At 43.6% G+C, this 20,392-nt stretch overlaps 2 protein-coding genes across 2 annotated transcripts; both read right to left on the bottom strand.

Annotated features, from left to right (window-relative positions):
* Positions 1 to 5,271: 5,271 nt before the first annotated feature.
* Positions 5,272 to 7,803, bottom strand: LOC112081380 (bile acid-CoA:amino acid N-acyltransferase-like). The gene is made up of 5 exons (XM_024147850.2): positions 7,283 to 7,803; positions 7,101 to 7,191; positions 6,931 to 7,000; positions 6,500 to 6,652; positions 5,272 to 6,328 (listed from the first exon to the last, which is right to left on the bottom strand). Exons 1-5 carry the CDS (start codon positions 7,354 to 7,356, stop codon positions 6,225 to 6,227), a joined length of 492 nt encoding a protein of 163 aa, XP_024003618.1. The 5' UTR covers positions 7,357 to 7,803; the 3' UTR covers positions 5,272 to 6,224.
* Positions 7,804 to 8,328: 525 nt separating this feature from the next.
* LOC111982460 (protein FAM180A) lies at positions 8,329 to 19,860 on the bottom strand. The gene is made up of 3 exons (XM_024147849.2): positions 18,616 to 19,860; positions 12,668 to 12,765; positions 8,329 to 9,226 (listed from the first exon to the last, which is right to left on the bottom strand). The coding sequence occupies exons 1-3, from the start codon at positions 18,692 to 18,694 to the stop codon at positions 8,876 to 8,878; spliced, it is 528 nt and encodes a 175-aa protein (XP_024003617.1). The 5' UTR covers positions 18,695 to 19,860; the 3' UTR covers positions 8,329 to 8,875.
* Positions 19,861 to 20,392: the final 532 nt, after the last annotated feature.

The following is a 20,392-nucleotide window of genomic DNA, read 5'->3' as shown; positions in this document are numbered from 1 at the left end:
AGTTTCATCAGACCAGACAATCTTGTTTCTCATGGTCTGAGTGTCTTCAGGTGACTTTTGGCAAACTCCAAGTGGGCTGTCATGAGCGTTTTACTGAGGAGTGGCTTCCGTCTGGCCACTCTATCATAAAGGCCTGATTGGTGGAGTGCTGCAGAGATGGTTGTCCTTCTGGAAGTTTCTCCCAACTCCACAGAGGAACTCTAAAGCTCTGCCAGAGTGACCATCAGGTTCTTGGTCACCTCCCTGACCAAGGCCCTTCTCCCCCGATTGCTCAGTTTGGCCAGGTGGCCAGCTCTAGGAAGAGTCTTGGTGGTTCAAAACTGCTTCAATTTAAGAATGATAGAGGGCACTGTGTTCTTGACAGCCTTCAATGCTACGGAAATCTGAGCCTCAACACAATCCTGTCTCGGAGCTCTAGCGACAATTCCTTGGACCTCATGGCTTGGTTTTTGCTGTGACATGCACTGTCAACTGTGGGACCTTTTATTGACAGGTGTGCGCCTTTCCAAATCATGTCCAATCAATTGCATTTACCCCAGGTGGACTCCAATCAAGTTGTAGAAACATCTCAAGGATGATCAATGGAAGCAGTATGCACCTGAGCTTAATTTCGAGTCTCATAGCAACGGGTCTGAATACTTGTGTAAATAAGGTATTTCTGTTTTTATTATGGGGGTGTTGTGTGTAGATTGCTGAAGATTTTTATTTATCCATTTTAGAATAAGGCTGTAACGTAACAAAATTTGGAAAAAGTCAAGGGGTCTGAATACTTTCCGAAGTCACTGTATCTCTCTCTCTCTTTCTGATTCAGAGGGGTTGGGTTAAGTGCAGAAAACACATTTCAGTTGAAGGCATCCAGTTGTACAACTGACTAGGTATCCCCCTTTCTCTTTACCTGTATCCTCTCTCTCTCTCTACATGAATCCTCATGTGGACACATTGATCACCACATCATCTCCCTCCTACTGTGTGTGATGTATTCTCCAGGACATGAATGCTTCAACTCCTCAACCCAGAGCATCTGCAGAGTCCTTATGTGACTCAGTCAACACATCTGTTCCCCTGAAAAACACCATTAACAAGAAAGGAGGGGAAAGAGGGATTCACCAAGCCAACAGCTTTTTACTTTCTACTATGTGATCCAAGTGAACATACTTTCCCCGTTGTGGAATAAAGCCTGGGGCGTGTTAGGTCAAACAATGTTTGTCAGATGGATACCACTTAAAACTCCCATAAGGCACCCCTCCCATTAGGCACCACCACCCACCGGTGACGACTAAGGGATGATCTAGGGAGGCTATGTTACATGTGTCTCTTACTGATGTCATCAAGTGGAGACTGTCATACCCCTAAGGTCCATCATACTGTAGGTGGACATTCCCCTGAAATACAAATCAGATGGCGTGTTGAAATGGAAGGATAAGCAGTTTGACTAAACGTCTCACAGGGTCAGGTTGGCTCCCCGAGGGCCACACGCGTCTTCACAGCTAGATTCACACTGAACACACTCACACACACACATAATGGCCCTGCTGCCTCTGGTGACTGGCAGCTCAGGGGTGGGTTGGAGCACGTCTGAGGGGAACACACACACAGACGAATGCGCGAACGCACGCACGCAAGCACACAGGTACTGTATGTGCACACTGATGCACCTAATTTCACGGTTTACTCTGTGAGAAATAAACGCTTGAATTCCCCGTACGTCGAGGCCTAACACTGAGTTCCCTGTATGTGTTGACACAACAGTACGATGCACATTAAAACCATACGAAGATGGCTACAGAGAAAACAGAGCCTGCTGACCACAGATACTATAGTCACTTAAAGGGGCAATCTGCAGTTGCTACATGCATTTTTGAACTTATACATTAATGATTAATTCATGTATTGATTACTCCAATGTTCGTAAACAAAGTAATATAAACAAACACTATATAGCCTCAAAACAAAGTTAAAACTGTAATTTTGATATCATGGATGGTCAGTCCTTGCATCCATAGCTCTGTCTATGAATTTGAGAGTGGTTACATTTCTCCAGCCCAATCCCACAGCTAAATGTATTACTGAAACAAGGGCGGGGATTATGCTTTATTATTGTTTCATCTTCGGATTACCCTTTTAATGATTCATTCTTAAATAAACAGAGAAAATGCTAGGATGGAAATCTGCCAAGGACCTAAACAGCGCAGTGTATATTCTCAAGGTGTTTTCCACCAGTCAGCACACCTCATGGAGCCAGTTGTTTACTCATTACTCACAGTTATCTCCTTACGTTTTCCAAGAAAATCACACTAGAGCTTCTCCTTGGACGACAACCAATAGAAAAATCAGTTGTGTGATAAGCGCCTCCATAAAGATGCCAAGCAACAAGGGGAGAGAAACCCTAGCCTGTGATGAACTGGCTGAATGGCAGATACATTTGCACAATGTCCAAAGTGAGAGAGTCTATTAAAAACAGATTGCTGTAACCACATAGCTAATACACTGAGTCTATTGTGGGGACTGGGCAGTAAGGGGCAGTGTGGGTGCGTGATAAGGCTGTTGCTCCTTGGGCACTAACTGTTGGGTGTGTTCAGTAGAGATAAAAAATGTTGGTGTAGAGAGAAACGTGGAGGTAATCTACCAAACTTGTCTAGAAGGCCAGCATCCCTGATTCGCCTCTTCACTGTTGACATTGAGACTGGTGTTTTGCGGGTACTATTTAATGAAGGTGCCAGTTGAGGACTTTTGAGGTGTCTGTTTCTCAAACTAGACACTCTAATGTACTTGTCCTCTTGCTCAGTTGTGCACCGGGGCCTCCGACTCCTCTTTCTATTCTGGTTAGAGCCAGTTTGTGCTGTTCTATGAAGGGAGTAGTACACAGTGTTGTACGAGATCTTCAGTTTCTTGGCAATTTCTCGCATGGAATAGCCTTCATTTCTCAGAACAAGAATAGGCTGACGAGTTTCAGAAGAAAGTGCTTTGTTTCTGGCCATTTTGAGCCTGTAATCGAACCCACAAATGCTGATGCTCCAGATACTCAACTAGTCTAAAGAAGGCCCGTTTTATTGCTTCTTTAAATCAGAACAACAGTTTTCAGCTGTGCTAACATTCAATTGCAAAAGCGTTTTTCTTATGATCAATTAGACTTTTAAAATTATGAACTTGGCTTAGCTAACACAACGTGCATTGGAACACAGGAATGATGGTTTTCGATAATGGGCCTCTGTATGCCTATGTAGATATTCCATTCAAAATCAGCCATAAATAGTCATTTGCAACATTAACAATGTCTACACTGTATTTCTGATCAATTTGATGTATTTTAATGGACAAAAAAAATTGTTTCTTACATAAACAAGGACATTTCTAAGTGACCCCAAACTTTTGAATGGTAGTGTAAATGGGGAAATATTATTAAAACACACACACACACAACACACCACACACACACACACAACACACACACACACACACACACACACACACACACACACACACACACACACACACACACACACACACACACACACACACACACACACACACACACACACACACAACACACACACACACACACACACACACACACACACAGACGCTGGAGAGCATCCCTTGGAAGCCAGCACCTGTGGTAGGATTACACCAGGACAAAATGAGTTAAAGACCCTTGCAGGTGGTGTTGAAACAGAGCTTACCAAAACTATCATGAGAAACAGCACCTCTACATAACAATACCAGAACTCTCATGAGACCCCAGCACCTCTACACAACACTACCAGAAACTATCATGAGAACCCAACACCCTACACAACAATACCAGAACTCTCATGAGACCCCAGCACCTCTACAAAACAATACCAGAACTATCATGAGACCCCAGCACCTCTACAAAACAATACCAGAACTATCATGAGAACCCAGCACCTCTACACAACACACCAGAACTATCATGAGACCCAGCACCTCTACACAACACTACCAGAACTATCAAGACCCCAGCACCTCTACACAACACTACCAGAACTCTCATGAGACCCCAGCACCTCTACACAACACATACCAGAACTCTCATGAGACCCCACACCTCACACAACACTACCAAACTATCATGGACCCAGCACCTCTACAAACGAAGACCCAACCAAGCAGACCCAACCTCACTACACACAACACTACCAGAACTCTCATGAGAAACCCAGCACCTCTACACAAACACTACCAGAACTATCATGAGACCCCAGCACCTCTACACAACACTACCAGAACTATCATGAGACCCAGCACCCCACGGAACAATATCAGAACATCATGAAACCCACACCTACATAAACATACCAAACTATCATGAGAACCAGCACCTCTACATAACAATACCAGAACTCTCATGAGAACCCAGCACCTCTACACAACACTACCAGAACTATCATGAGACCCCAGTACCCCACAGAACAATATCAGAACTATCATGAGAACCCAGCACCTCTACACAACAATACCAGAACTCTTCATGAAACCCAGCACCTCTACATAACAATACTAGATAAGAGCTTTGGGAGAAGAGAGAACCACCTCATGCCTAAGCCTCATCACTCCCTCCTTGACAACGATCTCCCATCGCTTATCGACTGTGTCAGGGGTGCTATGCACCAACAAATTCATTGTTGGGAACATGGAGCAGAATGCCAGAATTCCAAGAGCTGTGATAAATGTGGCCGCTTCGGTTACTGATTATTATGGGTTTGGAGAGAAGCCGTCACCAAGAACCACACTCAAACGGGCAAGTGCTTGGCAAGAATTAGATTGACAGTCTGCTGTGATACTCAGTTTTAAGGCAAAAAACAGCGACAGAAGCATATATTAAACCCAATCAAATGAACGCATGGCATACCTAAATGTGCTAAAAGCTTTTATTTATTTGATCTGTTTTGAGACGTAGTTTATCTATTCTTGGTGACATGATTCCAAGTAGTGGTGTGTGTTAATTTAATATCAGGCTGATCTCATGAGTTCATGCAGGCTGTTAAAGTATTGTTTGTTATGGGTTAGGCACTACCCTCCTCATACTGTGTAATGGCGTTGGATACACTGAGGCCACGCCATGTGTGACAATGAGTAATAGAAATGTTTTCTTTTAAAATCGCTTATCTATTACTCCCTTTTTTTCGGGCTCACAACATGAACATATTCTTTCAATGGAGTTCAAAAGAGAATTTGGTCCATATGGGCCGTGCTGAGGGCTGCCAGTGGAATGTTTCCATGGCGGAGCCGGAGCGTGTCTGAATGATTGGGATACAGGCGCTGGATTACTTCCTCCTCATAATAATAGTGGGTGGGGGGGGGGGGCAAGTCACACCACAATGCTTCTAGACCCATCAGAGATAGTGGGATATCTCCGCTGAGTCTGTAAACGTTTAATGGCATGGCGGGATGCCAGATTGGGTATTTATTCTTAAACTACTACACTAGGCATTGGTTTAATGGCACGGCGGGATGCCAGATTGGGTATTTACCCATCATCACTAGAGAAGGCATTGGTTTAATAGCACGGCAGGTTGCCAAATTGGGATTTTATCCTTCATCACTAGAGACGGCATTGGTTTAGTAGCCTACGTAGTCCCAGCTCTGTTTGTGCATGACGATGTTTGGGACGACAATGACCATAGGAGCAACACAGCGCAAACAGATCTGGGACCAGGCTATTGGTTTAATATATGAGCAACACATGGAGATGTTTACGCCATCGGTCCCCTTTGCCAGAATGAAGTGATCTGAAGTGAGAATATATGGGTCACATCTCAAAAAAAAAAAAGTTATGCAGTTGATAAGAGTTAAAGGCAGCGGTGTTCATTCTCTCCAACTCAGCTGATATCAATAACACTTCATATCACCTCACAGGAGTTTGGAATCCAAACCAGGCTGGCTAGAAGACCGCAACTCAACCATGACCGAGCAGCCAAGGTCTGACCCAAGGTCTTTAAACAGAAAGGGTTCCCCATAAGGACTTTGATGAAAGGCGGATGTCGACCATCTCCTCTTCTTCCTCCTTGTCATTGTCAGGACATTGACTACTACTAACTACGAGCAGCAGACCAGTCATTTAAGAGACTGTACAATGCTGCCACCTGGTGAGTAAAAACAAATCCAACCAATATTGTCTCTCTTTAATTTCAAGAATAGGGCCCTGACAGATAATGAAGCTAGAGAAGCGACAACTATAATGGAGATAGTCCAGGAGGATCTCACAGCTCTGAGGGGACAGAGGGGTCCTGTCTTTGGTACAGGTTCTTCTGAAGGAACTCCAGGATCCTCCTCCATTTGGACTTCCCTCCCCACAACATGATCACTGCAACAACACATCACAGTTTTACAGTAGGGTAAAAATACTAATGAAAAACAATCCCTTTCAGAGACTTGTAATGTAATGTGTAATGTCTAGTGATACTATCGACTGGGTCCTTGATCTAGCCGTACAGTAAGTCAGAGCAGATGAGAGATGGTCTGTAAAATCCCTCACCTTTGACCCTGTTCTTGGTGTAAAGCCTAAGGAAGGTGCTGGAGCGGAAGTGAGGGGAGTAGAAAGGTTTGATCAGGTGACCAGCCCCAGGGTAGGACACAGTTGTCAGCAGGTGACCGTTCCCTGCCCTCTCCAACATACTGTACTGCGCATCTGTGCATAGAGGTCAGAGGTCAGGTGATATCTGGGATAGGCCTTTTAGTGTGCCAACTTATACTGTAATCAATATAGGTCTATGTATGCATTATCAGGTAGTGGCAGGTAGCCTAGTGGTTAAGAGTGTTGGGCCATTAACTGAAAGGTTGCTGGTTTGAATCCCTGAGGTGACTAGGTGAAAAATATGTCTTGAGCAAGGCACTTAACACTAATTGCTCCTGTATGTTGCTCTGGACGAGAGTGTCTACTAAATAACTCAAATGTGCAGTACTTACATCCTGCAGTGGCACAGTTCTGGTCAGCTTCTCCAATGACCATCAGTAATGGACACTTTAACCTCCTGACCTATGGGGTGAAAAAAGAGGCCCAAACACATGTCAGTTCCTCACTGTACAAATACATACAGTATAGTGTGCATACAATGCAGTCTGAAAGATGTCATCACCTCTACTTTAGGGCCACTCTCAGTGATGGGCTGGATCATGTCTCTCCAGATCAAATGGTTGTTCTCATCAAAGTGCATCTTGTGCATATTTCTAGAGATTTTAGCAAAATACAACTATAATTTCAGTGCATTCCAAATTTGGTAATTTACCATTGCTTTAGAATAGGTTAAAACACACTCACGTGTTGTACTTGTCAGCTATTGACACAAGGGACAATCTGAAAGGGAAAACATGGCTGTCACTTATACACACCATACATCTGGGCTGAATTATCAAAACATATGTTGGATAATAGGGTTGTGTCTACAGAGCACCTGTAAAATAATTGTTTACAGTGTTACAGAGAGAAAAGAAACAGTCAACTATGAAGAGAGAGCTAACTGAAAATAATTCAGAATTCATACTGGAGCAGAGGCATATCTTATGTCATTTGGTATGTGTTTGTGTGTACACCGGAGTCCTGTTTCACTGCCAGACACTGGCCTCATGATCCACAGTAAGCCCATGGACTCTAAGCCCACATAAGAACCGCTGAAACGGATGTCCTCAGCAACTTCACACACGATACAGTACAATAACACAACTCAGTTGCTTTACTATAGCAATTTGTACAGTTGATAAACAAGTCAAAATACTGTACTTTAAAAAAAAAAAAATTGCATGAAGTATAACAACCATAAATAGTAACATCTGGCAAAACAACAAGTAGGAACCCAAGCCCAAAAACATAGTTGTTCTTGCCTTTGACCATCCCTGTTTCATCACTGGCATAATGGCCGAACGCCTCCCATCAGAGCGCTGAAAGGAACGAAGGGTCATCTTATTTTTTAGGGAAAAACATTCTTCACCACAATCTGTAGTTTCTCATCAATGAGGGCTCTAGTGGGCTCTACTAGGAGCATGGGGCTTGGACTCACCCCTGCCATTATGTGTGACCACCAGGAGAGCTAGACATCTTCCCTGCAGGCTAGAGCAGCTAAAATCCTCTACTTCCAAAATAAAAACTGGTTGAGACTGAGGCAAATCCCTCCCCACGTTTTTTGCAAATGTGAGTGAACATTCTATAGCCATATCCCTCATTTGCACATATTCAGAACAAGGCCATATCAAAAGAGGACCATAGTGCTCTCCAAAAAGTATTGTTGGTGCGTAAAACCTGTGAATCCGTCCTGCATCAGGATAGGTTGGATCATAACATGGTCATAACATGGTACAGTTAAAAATATATATATTGATCATTATTTTATTATAATATCAATTAGAGAAATAAGCTGAGCAAATTGATAGCCCTGTCTTCATCCAAAGCAATGTTACAATTCAATACAATATTTCTGCACCTCATAGGACAACTTTTTCATGAAGCTCCCTTTCGCCATGGGACTGTGCTGGGGAAAGATTATGTGATTGTGATAAACAGCTGACAGAAGATTTGATAAAGACCTGGTATGAATCACGATGACAGAGTGACTGATAAAATATTTAAAATGTTTGATTACGTCTGAAGTCCTGGAACAAGGCGGAATCCGGTAGATAGAACATGAACAAGATATAGTTCACATCCCTCCTTTTCCCACATCCTCCTTTCAATATGATTAGATCATATAATTTGATCATAACCAAACATATTACATTATCAGAACAGCCATTTTGATAATACAATACAACTCAATAGAAAACATCCTTCAAATTCTTTGCCAAAAAGTGACTTGTGTTACAGTATAAAATAATCAGTATATTACAGTATCTAAAAGAATGTGTCCACATGTCCATAACACTAGTTGTGCTGAGGTGTCCTGGGTGGAGGCGTCAGATCTTCTTGTATGGCCCTGAACAGCTGCAGCAGGGCGTCTCCCCACAGTGCCTTTTGGTGTTGGGAGGTGGTATGAGCCAGAGTCTGGGCAGTGTACACCATAGTGAGCACTGTGCGCTCAAAGTCCTCCCTGCTCAGGGCACCTCTGCGCTGGGACAGGTGGGAGGTCAGACGTTTGATCTCGGATAGTCTCTTGGGCAGGACGTCCTCACAGATAACCTCCAGCTTTTGGACCGTCCTCAGAGACGCCAGCTCCATGTCTGGGATCACGAAGGGCTTGTCCTCACCCTCGATCTGCAGGCCTGCCAGCAGGATCTAGAAGACAGACACAGTTGTATTAGATTCTTTACAGGTTCTATCAGATCCACTTTTCATATGTCCATCTGTCATCTCAATACCTTCATGTTCTGAGATTGTTTGATTGATTTAATCAATTGACTGATTGAATGATTCGATGAACAGAGCGATTTCCCAACAGTCATGGTGAAACTCACCTCATGCACCACCGATGGTATAACTGGAATACAAGTCAAGCTCTTACCACCAGGGGTCATACAATACATTAAAAATATGTTTGCTGCCTTATTCCTCTGTTGAATCGGACTAAACACTCAATAATTAAGACCTTAAAAATAAGTTTCTGCTCCTTCCATGGATAGAGGGACAGTTTACCTTGAGTAACCTGACTCCCGTTGGCATGTATTCATGGATGCCAAGGGAAGCCAGGCTTCCCCAAAAAATTGTCAGAGAAAAAAAGTGTAATTTAAAAAAATCTTTTGTCTCGGTCTTTGAGAATTTTATTTCAGTTCGCAAGAGGCGGAATGTATCTCACCGGAGAAAGCATTAGAGCGAGTGAAACTGCGCCCCTTTCTCTCTGTATATGTAGGCCATCTATCTGATGATGTCTGGTCAAAAAAAAATTGGCATTTGGCCTCCCTTGATAAAAATGATAAAATATTAGCCAATCAGTGTTGAGCTAAACTGTTAATGGTCTTGGCACACCAAAAGAAAGTGTCAGGGGAAGCCAGTTTGGATTTGGCTTCACTTCTATCACATTGAGACCCAAACATCATTGACAAAAAACAACTTCAATTGTTACATTTCATTGTGTTGTTCTCCGGTGGACTTGTTTTACATCATATATTCATCATACTGGCAAATTATTATAACCGCGATTCTGATCCAATGATAAATTCATACATTGTGCCCTTGACCTGAGAGGATGGAAGTTCAATATGTAGCTAGATGTAGAAGGCTAATGTTAACTAGCTAACGTTGACCATGAAAGGAAGTTAGGCTTGCGAGTAAGCATTTTAGCCCGGTAGCCTAGGACAACGAAAAATAAAAGCATGTACTGTATAGACCGTTTCGTCAACATGAAAGAGAGGATGGCATTGGCGTTTCTCTACAAGTAGGGTGAGTCAATGTGTTTTTTCTACTTGCATGCATGTACAAGCGCGCACGCACACACAGAGAGAGAGAAATCAGAACCATGGGAAGCCACATCATATTTAGCTTACTATGGAAGACCAGGGGGTTTGGTCAAGACGTTGACACAGATCAGACACGGACAGAGTAGGATAAACTCGGTTTCAAGGGTGTTTATTTAAATAATACACTTTTTTTTTTTTAAATCCCCTATGAGACCCTCTCCGGGATACCGTCTTCTGGGCTCCGGGTCTTGCGGTATCCTATCGGGATCACAACTGCACTCACTCCTGTTCCCTCTGTAACCGTCCCCAACTATACGGGAGTCCTTTCTTCCCCCACTCTCTCCCTGTGTGCTGCCCTTCTGGCAGCTTTATGGGCCTTGCACAGCTTGTGACCAATCAGCCCTTGATTACTCACCAACTCCCAATCAGCGCCAACTAGTCCTGGCCGGAGAACCCGTCGAGACCTGGCACACCCAGCAGATGGAGCCATCGCCTCGACGAGTCTCCCCCTGGTGGCTGACCTGCTGTACGCCACATTACGTTGATTGGACTAGATTGTTTTTGGTGTATTTTAGTTGTCACTGTATTAGACTAAGCATAGGTGATTTGATGATGTTGAAATGTTGAAGATGAAATGGTGCTGGAATAGTGGAGGCAGCTCCAGTTTTCTTTGTGACTTGCAGTAACTCTCCGTGGTTCTAAATAAATAGTTGTTAAGTAGTCTGAAAATTCCAGAAACATTATTTTGCTTGACCATGCTGTAGTTCATGCAACTGTTGGTTACATTCAATATGCTTTGTGGACTTCACCGCATAGAGGATGCTCTCAGGTTTTGTGATGAAACAAATGTGTGGTTGAATTTATTCTGCTACTGTGTCTTCTTATTGACTCGGCCTTAGGCCTATATCAATATATCACGGTGGCAAGGCATATGAACTAACAGGTCATAGAGCAACCAAATAAATTCTCACAACACATAGGTTGTAATATGGCTTTTTTTCCTGGCTTGGTTTCCCCAGTGATTTTACCCACACACTGATGACGACTGCTGCCTAAGGCTTCAGCTTCCCTTTCCCAGTAGGTCAAAACTACGTTCCTGTTCCAACCATGACTCTCGTTGCCCAAGTTCAACTGTATGAAATTCAGAAAGTTTGAACCCATGAGGACTGTTCACTTTGCCTACAGCTTCTCTGCCTCTGCCCTTCCCACCTCCAACCTCCATGTCCCTGCAGCACGACGAGCGGTAGTACCCACAAGATTCACATCAAACAGGAAATGTTTCAGCTCTTCAATTAGTAGGAGAAGAGGAGTCAAACATTCAATTCGTCTTTAACTTTCACTTCTCTCTCTGAATGGAACTCTGAGGGATACACACACCTACACACATAGGCCCACTGCTGAAGACAAGAGCTCTCCAACTTTGCTTACTGCACACGCACTTCTTGGTTTCCGTTGTTTGCTCAGCGATGTTCTGAGTTCTGTCATAACAAACAGTAGAAATGTAGCCTCTTCCCATACTGTAATGCCCAATTCCAAATCAACCCTTAGACCCTATGCACTCTCAGATCTCCATAAGTGCAGGGTCTAGGGGTCGATTTGAGATGTGGCACTGACAAGGACTGATAGAAGAGTTTGCTACAGTATGGAGAAAGGGGCCCCTCTGCGACCTACAACTCACTTAAGTAACTAACAGAGTTTCTGAAAGTTAAGAATTCTTCCCAAAAGCACAAGAGATGAGCTTTCAGGTATTTTTGACTTGTTATGCCTAAGATATTTTATTTAGAAGCAATGGCGAATATAAAAGCTTGAGTGGCATTGATTCTGATGCAACATGTTTTGCTGCTACCCCACAAGATTCACAAAGATTCAATAACCTATAACCTCTGTGTCCATGTTTTCCACTGGAACATCAGAGCGGAGGATGGTTGAGCGGTATATGTCCAGACATAATGTTTGCTCCTTGGGCTCCAACACACCAGCTGTAATATGTGTGGATGAATCTGGGTTGTGCCCACAGTGGATATGGCCTCGCTCAACAACGAGAAGAAGCAGGGGCCTCTGGGATATGGAGTTCACTGTCAGAACATTATTAAGTATTAAAGACAAAATGATCTGAGAGGAGGGTCTCTAGATGATTCATTGTGGGTCGGAGAGAAGAGCCAGACTGTTACAGACTGAGAGCCTGCAATAAAACTTTACGTTTGTGGAAGATTTCACTTTATCTGACAACAATCTTCTTGTTTCCATGTAACATTCACAATGAATTAAATCCCCCTTAAGCTCATTAATGTAATTTAAGCAGCGATGGCTATTTTTGACTCACCTCAAACAGCAGGTTAACATCTTCCACAGAGTTCTGGAAGGTGGGGTTGACCAATGAGTGTGTGCCACGCTTCACTCTAAAAGCTGATGGGTAAAGGGCTGAAGAGAAAGGAGAGAGAAAGTGAGAAGAGGGGAGATAGCATTTGGAGTAGTTGAATGACTCATTAAACCAATGGCAACCAAAAGAAGGCCTGAAATACAATAGATCCAGAATTTCCCGTTGAGCGGGTGAATATGGTTGCCGTTGTTGAGACCAGGGGGTAAGTCAAACTCAGCACACGTTGCAGTATTTACGCAGTGGCATAGGTCTACAGTATACAATATAGTCAAATACATTGACACAGTGGCTATAGGTCATGTAAAATCCTACACTTACTGCATACTGTAAACATGTCTACGTAGGTTAAACTATCTAGCCCCAGGTTTGTGGGAGACAACTAGGGTGTAAACTGCAGCAGATGTCCCTATGTGAAACCGGGTGAAAACCTTTAAACCTCTGACACCGGTAATCTCAGGTATGTCCCACGTTATAGATGCCCCCTCTTTTCAAAGAGCCAGGTGTGTCTATAGGGCTTGGCTATAGGGTAGGGCGGTCAGATTTCAAAGTGTCAAGGCATATGTGCCGCAGCAGGCCTGAGAGTTCAGGAGCTGTGGTCTGCTCCTTATAAAAGCCCCCTCTCTCAGCCTTCAGGACCGCAGACTAAGGCAGCTCTGTCATTTATAAGGGGAGCTAACCAGGAGCAGAAGCAGAGAAACACCTGGACACAAGCTTACCAACTGGGTTCCAACCTTGGTCTCTTGCATACCACAAGACTGCTGAGCTAAAGGCAGCTCCTGAGCTAAATGCAGCTAAGGCAGGTATTCTGATCTCAGATGAGGCCATTCACTGAACCACCTCCTTCACACCTATTATTTTACCTGTAGGGGAGATGTAGTAGTTATTATATCTACAAAGGACTCGTCTAATTTCTAAAAAATGACCTAGGCCTGATTAACATTAAGTGAGATAATGGGGCTTTGAGCGGCTTCTTTCAACAGTGTTTTCTCTGTATTACTCTGAGCTTCTTAACAGTGAGGGGATGATTTGAGGCAGGAGTCACAGTAGTGACATGCTAATACCCTTCACCAGTTTGAGAGACAGCTACAGTACATAGAGACATTCTTGTGGTCAAGTATTTGACCTCAACAGAAAAATATGACACGTTGAGAAATGTTGTTAACATAACCTAGAGATGACCCAGCCCAACCCAAAGAAAGTTTGTTGCAACAACATCTCTGCCTCAATACCTTATTTGTTTTCTTTTCCATTACAGCCCTGAATACCTGGCAGGAACTCTGACTGTGTGTTGAAAGTACAGGGCCATGTGCTTTTGGGTTGAAGGGTCAGGTACAGACAGACAACGCCCAAATAAGAAGCTTGATTGGAAGTCGGAGCATGTATGAAATGGACACAAACAGACCATCGATCATGCAGTGCTTCAGTCTGTCTGAGGAATGCCTGGGCCCTGGACAGAACAGAAAGGTCATGGTAGGAACACAGCGTGACTAGCGGTAAAATAAGTTGTCCTCTCAACAGTTCAGAGTTCAATGCGGTTGTAACTTAGCTTTATGAAACACAACACACAGGGCTACTGTTTATCCATACCTTACACCATAGCTTACTCATTCTCTCATAGATACAACACCTGTCAGAGAGTGACATTCTTTCTGAGCTTGGTTAGTTCCCTACTACTGTAGAACGTGCTCTTGTTACTAATCTAAGCCAGATATCCAATCACTGCTGTTTGAGCCAAGAGAAATATAGGCTCACTGAGCTTAATGAGGGTCATAGTTTAAACATTGGCCCTCTCAATGGAAACTGATCAGGAATAAGCTTCTGGTCAACTGACACCCAGCACAATTCTACTGTTCTCCGACTGTACTCCATATGGATTCTGATCCAGGATCAGCTCTTGTTATTCCCAGTCCCCCTCCACTGTACTCCTAACCGTCCGGCCACCAAGGCCTCACACTCTCGACAGGACAACACTTGCCACATTCTCCCCATTCAGAAACAGGGTTAAAGAAGCAGCGTTGGAATGTATAAGCATACAGAACACACCCATAGGGACAACAACTTTTATTGGCACAGAGCCAGTGTGAACAGTGAGGTTACGAGGTCTATGAGGTTCATTTCCATGCTTCTTTTTCCATGAATCGTTTGATGTTAAGGTGATGCTGTACCACTGTGGAGATATTAACTCCAAAATGGCTGCTCCAACCAGCCAGCAATTTGTATGGGTTTACCCAGTAGTTGCACAGGTGCCATACATACAGCAGCTGCGAGGAATCCCAGACACTGCCGTCATAATTTTCACCTAGATTTGGGCTGATATGTGCTACTGTGCATCCAAGTGAGATACTCATCCAGTATGTACTGGAAAGCCTAAGCCCCAATGTTGACTTTTATCCAGCAGCACATCCTTTCCTGATGCCTTCCAGTGTGTATCTATAAGTGGAGGTAGGTGGAGCTGGAATTCCACACACAGATGATGAGTTGAGTCCACTGTGTTAAGCTCGAGTCAGAAGTGAAGAAGAGGAGGGAACCTTCTTTTCACCTCAGCAGAACAACAGCAACACAAAGAAACATATACGTGCAATGCCCATGTGATGTGTAACCTTGCCTGAGACCTGAAGACTTGTGTAATGCCTAGGCTTTAGCTCAGCGGGCCAACACAGTCATCTGATGCACAGTAGACTCGGTTTCCGAATCTAGCCGATCACATATGGAATAAGTGGTTGCTGGTTTAAAGTGGATGATCCACCTCTGAAAGCAGATCTCAGTTTTCAAAGCTAGAAGAAACCAATCATCGCTCGTGCTTCTCGGCCCACTGTAGCGCTAGACTAAATAATCAGTGTTTGCTAGGACACTGTCCCCTGTGTCCTCACAGACAAGCAGGGAACTTGTAATCTCCCTCTAAGCACATGCAATGAGCCAGGGGAAAACACAAAGCCATTCATTACAAGCAGTGCTAAATGGTCTTGGCTGGAATTGTGTCGTGACTAGAGAAAAGCAGGCAAACCAGAGGTCACTGTACTCCAGGTTTACAGTAATGGTTATTTGGATTAAAGTCAGAGCCAAAACCAAAGTCAGGAACATTTGCCATACTACAACTGATGAATGATGTTTGCTTAACCAGTTGACATATTTGCATTGTGATGTCTAAACTGATATTTTCCACAGAATGCACACACACTGGAGCAAGCTAAGTATATGTCCTAATTAGAACTTTCCCAGTGGACCGAAGACCTGAGAGCTCCAAATATGGGACAAGATGTGTCTCAATATTGAAGGGATAACAATACATCAAGTCAGATATGCAGATGTTCTTCCAAGCTGCTGCAGCCAAAACAGCTGGGGAAGAATTTGGCAGCAGTCAGAGGGACACAGTGGGCCAGAGACAGTCACATGGGCCAGAGACAGTCACATGGGCTACACTTACAGTTTGTCCCCAATTCTAAATCACTGTCTGTCCCCTCTATCAAATCATTAATATTCAGATGTGATCTATAGAAGTGACCTGACATTCAATAGCCATACAGTAGATAAGCTTAGTACTAGTATGACATGGATGTAATAATATTTTCCTAATGGATACTGAACACATGACTGATTGACAGACCAGTTTCCCCTCTGGGATTAATAAAGTTTGTGTTATTTTATCTGATCATGTCAGACTCGTATCCGCACAGTCACATCATGTACAGTCGTGGCCAAAAGTTTTGAGAATGGCACAAATATTCATTTGTCTGCTGCCTCAGTTTGTATGATGGCAATTTGCATATCCTCCAGAATGTTATGAAGAGTGATCAGATGAATTGCAATTAATTGCAAAGTCCCTCTTTGCCATGCAAATTAACTGAATCCCCCAAAACTTTTCCACTGCATTTCAGCCCTGCCACAAAAGGACCAGCTGACATCATGTCAGTGATTCTCTCGTTAACACAGGTGTGAGTGTTGACGAGGACAAGGCTGGAGATCACTCTGTCATGCTGATTGAGTTCGAATAACAGACTGGAAGCTTCAAAAGGAGGGTAGTGCTTGGAATCATTGTTCTTCCTCTGTCAGCCATGGATATCTGCAAGGAAACACATGCCGTCATCATTGCTTTGCACAAAAAGGGCTTCACAGGCAAGGATATTGCTGCCAGTAAGATTGCACCTAAATCACCATTTATCGGATCATCAAGAACTTCAAGGAGAGCGGTTCAATTGTTGTGAAGAAGGCTTCAGGGCGCCCAAGAAAGTCCAGCAAGCGCCAGGACTGTCTCCTAAAGTTGATTCAGCTGCGGGATCGGGGCACCACCAGTACAGAGTTTGCTCAGGAATGGCAGCATGCAAGGTGTGAGTGCATCTGCACACACAGTGAGGCAAAGAATTTTGGAGGATGGCCTGCTGTCAAGAAGGGCAGGCAAAGAAGCCACTTCTCTCCAGGAAAAACATCAGGACAGACTGATATTCTGCAAAAGGTACAGGGATGGGACTGCTGAGGACTGGGTAAAGTCATTTTCTCTGATGAATCCCCAAGGTGAGCCCTACCATCAGTCCTGTGTCATGCCAACAGTAAAGCATGCTGAGACCATTCATGTGTGGGGTTGCTTCTCAGCAAGGGAGTGGGCTCACTCACAATTTTGTCTAAGAACACGCCATGAATAACGTAATGGTACCAACACATCCTCCGAGATCAACTTCTCCCAACCATCCAGGAACAGTTTGGTGACAAACAATGCCTTTTCCAGCATGATGGAGCACCTTGCCATAATGCAAAAGTGATAACTAAGTGGCTCGGGGAACAAAACATCGATATTTTGGGTCCATGGCCAGGAAACTCCCCAGACCTTAATCCCATTGAGAACTTGTGGTCAATCCTCAAGAGGCGGGTGGACAAACAAAAACCCACAAATTCTGACAAACTCCAAGCATTGATTATGCAAGAATGGGCTGCCATCAGTCAGGATGTAGCCCAGAAGTTAATTGACAGCATGCCTGGGCGGATTGCAGAGGTCTTGAAAATATTGACTCTTTGCATCAACTTCATGTAATTACCAATAAAAGCCTTTGACACTTATGAAATGCTTGTAATTATACTTCAGTATTCCATAGTAACATCTGACAAAAATATCTAAAGACACTGAAGCAGCAAACTTTGTGAAAATGTATATTTGTGTCATTCTCAAAACTTTTGGCCACGACTGTATATGACTGGATCTCATCTGCCAGCAAAGACCTGAGCTAAGTTGCGTTTCCTGAAGCAAGTTCAACATCATGTGACTGATTCAGTGATTTACATGTAAATCCTACATTCCTTAATTCCTACATTCCTTAATTCGGAGGGACCTATTTTCGGCAGTCAACATTTCCAAGAAACCAAACATTGATGTGTGTGGGAGGGAGGGAAAATGTGTGAATGTGGATCCAAATGTTTGGACCCAACTACAAAGAGGCACTTGAAGTTGTTTTTCCCTGGGAACTTTGTTGAAAGATATTCAGAAAAGATCATTTCTCTCCTTCTCATCAACACAATCACATACATACAGGAGCCTAACGCCCACAGCCCTGGCAAAGCAAACAAAATATTTGTCTTTTCTTCAAAAAAACATTACATTTCATAAAAGTCTGTAAACACATCAGAAAAAAGTCTACATAAAAAAATGTAGCCTACTTAACTCCACCTAAATAATCTATTTGGCAGCAAAACGTTCAGTTATGATAACACACAACGATACTTAATACATAACCATATTGTTTATTTTTTCCTTTGATTCCAAAATGCAGGTCATTACTTCTTATTGCTCTTAGTTCTGAGAACGTCTACACAACAACCATGAACTTTCTATGAACGTGTCTATGTGGACCCCTCAAACTGACCTGAAGTCAGTCTAAGCTCTGTGAGGTGCTCAGGTGTCCTACCTTTCCTCCAGTGTTGAGCAGCAGCCAGGTACAGCTGGCAGTAGAACACAGTGATGAGTAGACCGCACTGATGCATCATGCTGACTCTCGGCCCAGCACACACACACTGACCTGTCGTCTGTCTGTCTCCCTGGGATGCGAATGTGGATCAGTCCCCAGCCAATCACAGCAGCCAGCCAGGTCCCAGCTGGAAAGAGCTGTGTACAAACAATGAGGTAAGAACGCTGACTGGAGCACTGCTAAACCACTTCATATGCAACTGCTTCATCGTTTCCTCTCCACCACTCTGTCTGTCTGTTTCTCTCCCTCTCCTCCCCTTCCCTAATCTCTGCCTCCCCCCTCTCTCTCTGTCTGTGACTGAGTGCTGAGTTCTCTCTGGCCAGGCTGTCTGGGCTGTCATCTGGAAGTCATCAAGACCTAGGGAATGGCTGCTCTGTTAGTGGCTGGCCTGCCGCTCACTGTGCTACTGGCTGAGGCAGAGCTGACACCAGACTGACTGCAGCTGGTCTACAACCTGTAAAAGCTGTCCAGTATCATCATCATCATCATCGTGGTCACCGTCGTTTCCAATATGGTTTCCATCAGCATTAGCATAATGGTCATCATGGTCATATCGTAACCTCGTCCCCAGGCTTATTGCTACCTCACACAGAGACAACGATGGTGGCTGAGACTATCACCACTGTGAAGAATACCACGTCTCCATCATCATCTCCATCTTCATTATCATCATACTCGGTCTTAGAATCCACCTGCATGCCACATATTGTATACACAGTAAGTGTCTGACAGCTTCATCACAGACAAGAGTAAAACACCAATATCTGCCCACTTCAAATACATCCACTCCACATACAATAGACTACAGTGCAGTATAGCATTTCAGGGTTCTCTTCGTCTCTCCGTTGTCCTCAGTGAACAGTGTCTGTTCTCTGTGTAGTCAGTCACATGATGTCAGTTACAACAACATTCAAAACTCTCGCTACCAGGGCCAAGGCGCATAGTGGTTTGCTCAGGAATCCAGGAGCTTTGCTTTGGTTGGCCTGTCCTCTGAGATGAAGGCAGGGAATAAAGGAAAATAACTGGAAAAGACAAGCGATTTCAGAAACGAGTCTGCTATTATTAAATAGAATTACACCATTCTACCTTAGCTTACTGACTGTGGATGACACTTGTTTTTGCAGTATGTATTTCAGAGCTCAATCAATATCTGCTATATCAGTACTCTACTGCTGAGAACTAATGGTGTATTCATAAATGATCATTTGGGTTAAATGTTTTGTTTTACAATTACTGCTTCTATATTATCAGCGCATGATCATAAGAAATATGACTGATGACTGATATGAAATCTAAATGAAAATCTAAAATTGCCAGCGGTTTTAATTACCCACTTCACGTCACTATTGCCACCACCTTGATAAGGTAACTTCAAACATTTCACTGATATATCAGGCAACGCTGGAGGGCATGATTAATCGAGCGCCCGCTGACTTTCAAGTTATTTGCTTTACGAACACAATATGTTGAATTGAAACGTTCCCCTCTGAAACCAGATGGGCACCTGAGGTATTCTGCCCTTCCGTGTCTCACGGAAGGAACAGTATATTCAAATAAAGGATGATGAGAGAAGGTGATGATATTCCCAGTGAACAAGTTAACACCTGTCTCTCAGTACATTACACAATCAACTCATAAGGTAATAACAGATGGTGTTCCTGAGTCTGAGAGAACAATGTCCAGCAGGTAAAGAAAACCTCACCACAGCCTGTCTCTC

The sequence above is a fragment of the Salvelinus sp. IW2-2015 genome, linkage group LG3 (assembly GCF_002910315.2).
Source record: "Salvelinus sp. IW2-2015 linkage group LG3, ASM291031v2, whole genome shotgun sequence".
Taxonomy (NCBI): domain Eukaryota; kingdom Metazoa; phylum Chordata; class Actinopteri; order Salmoniformes; family Salmonidae; genus Salvelinus; species Salvelinus sp. IW2-2015.
Note: the sequence above shows the minus strand (reverse complement) of the source record. Positions and strands in the feature narration are given on the sequence as shown.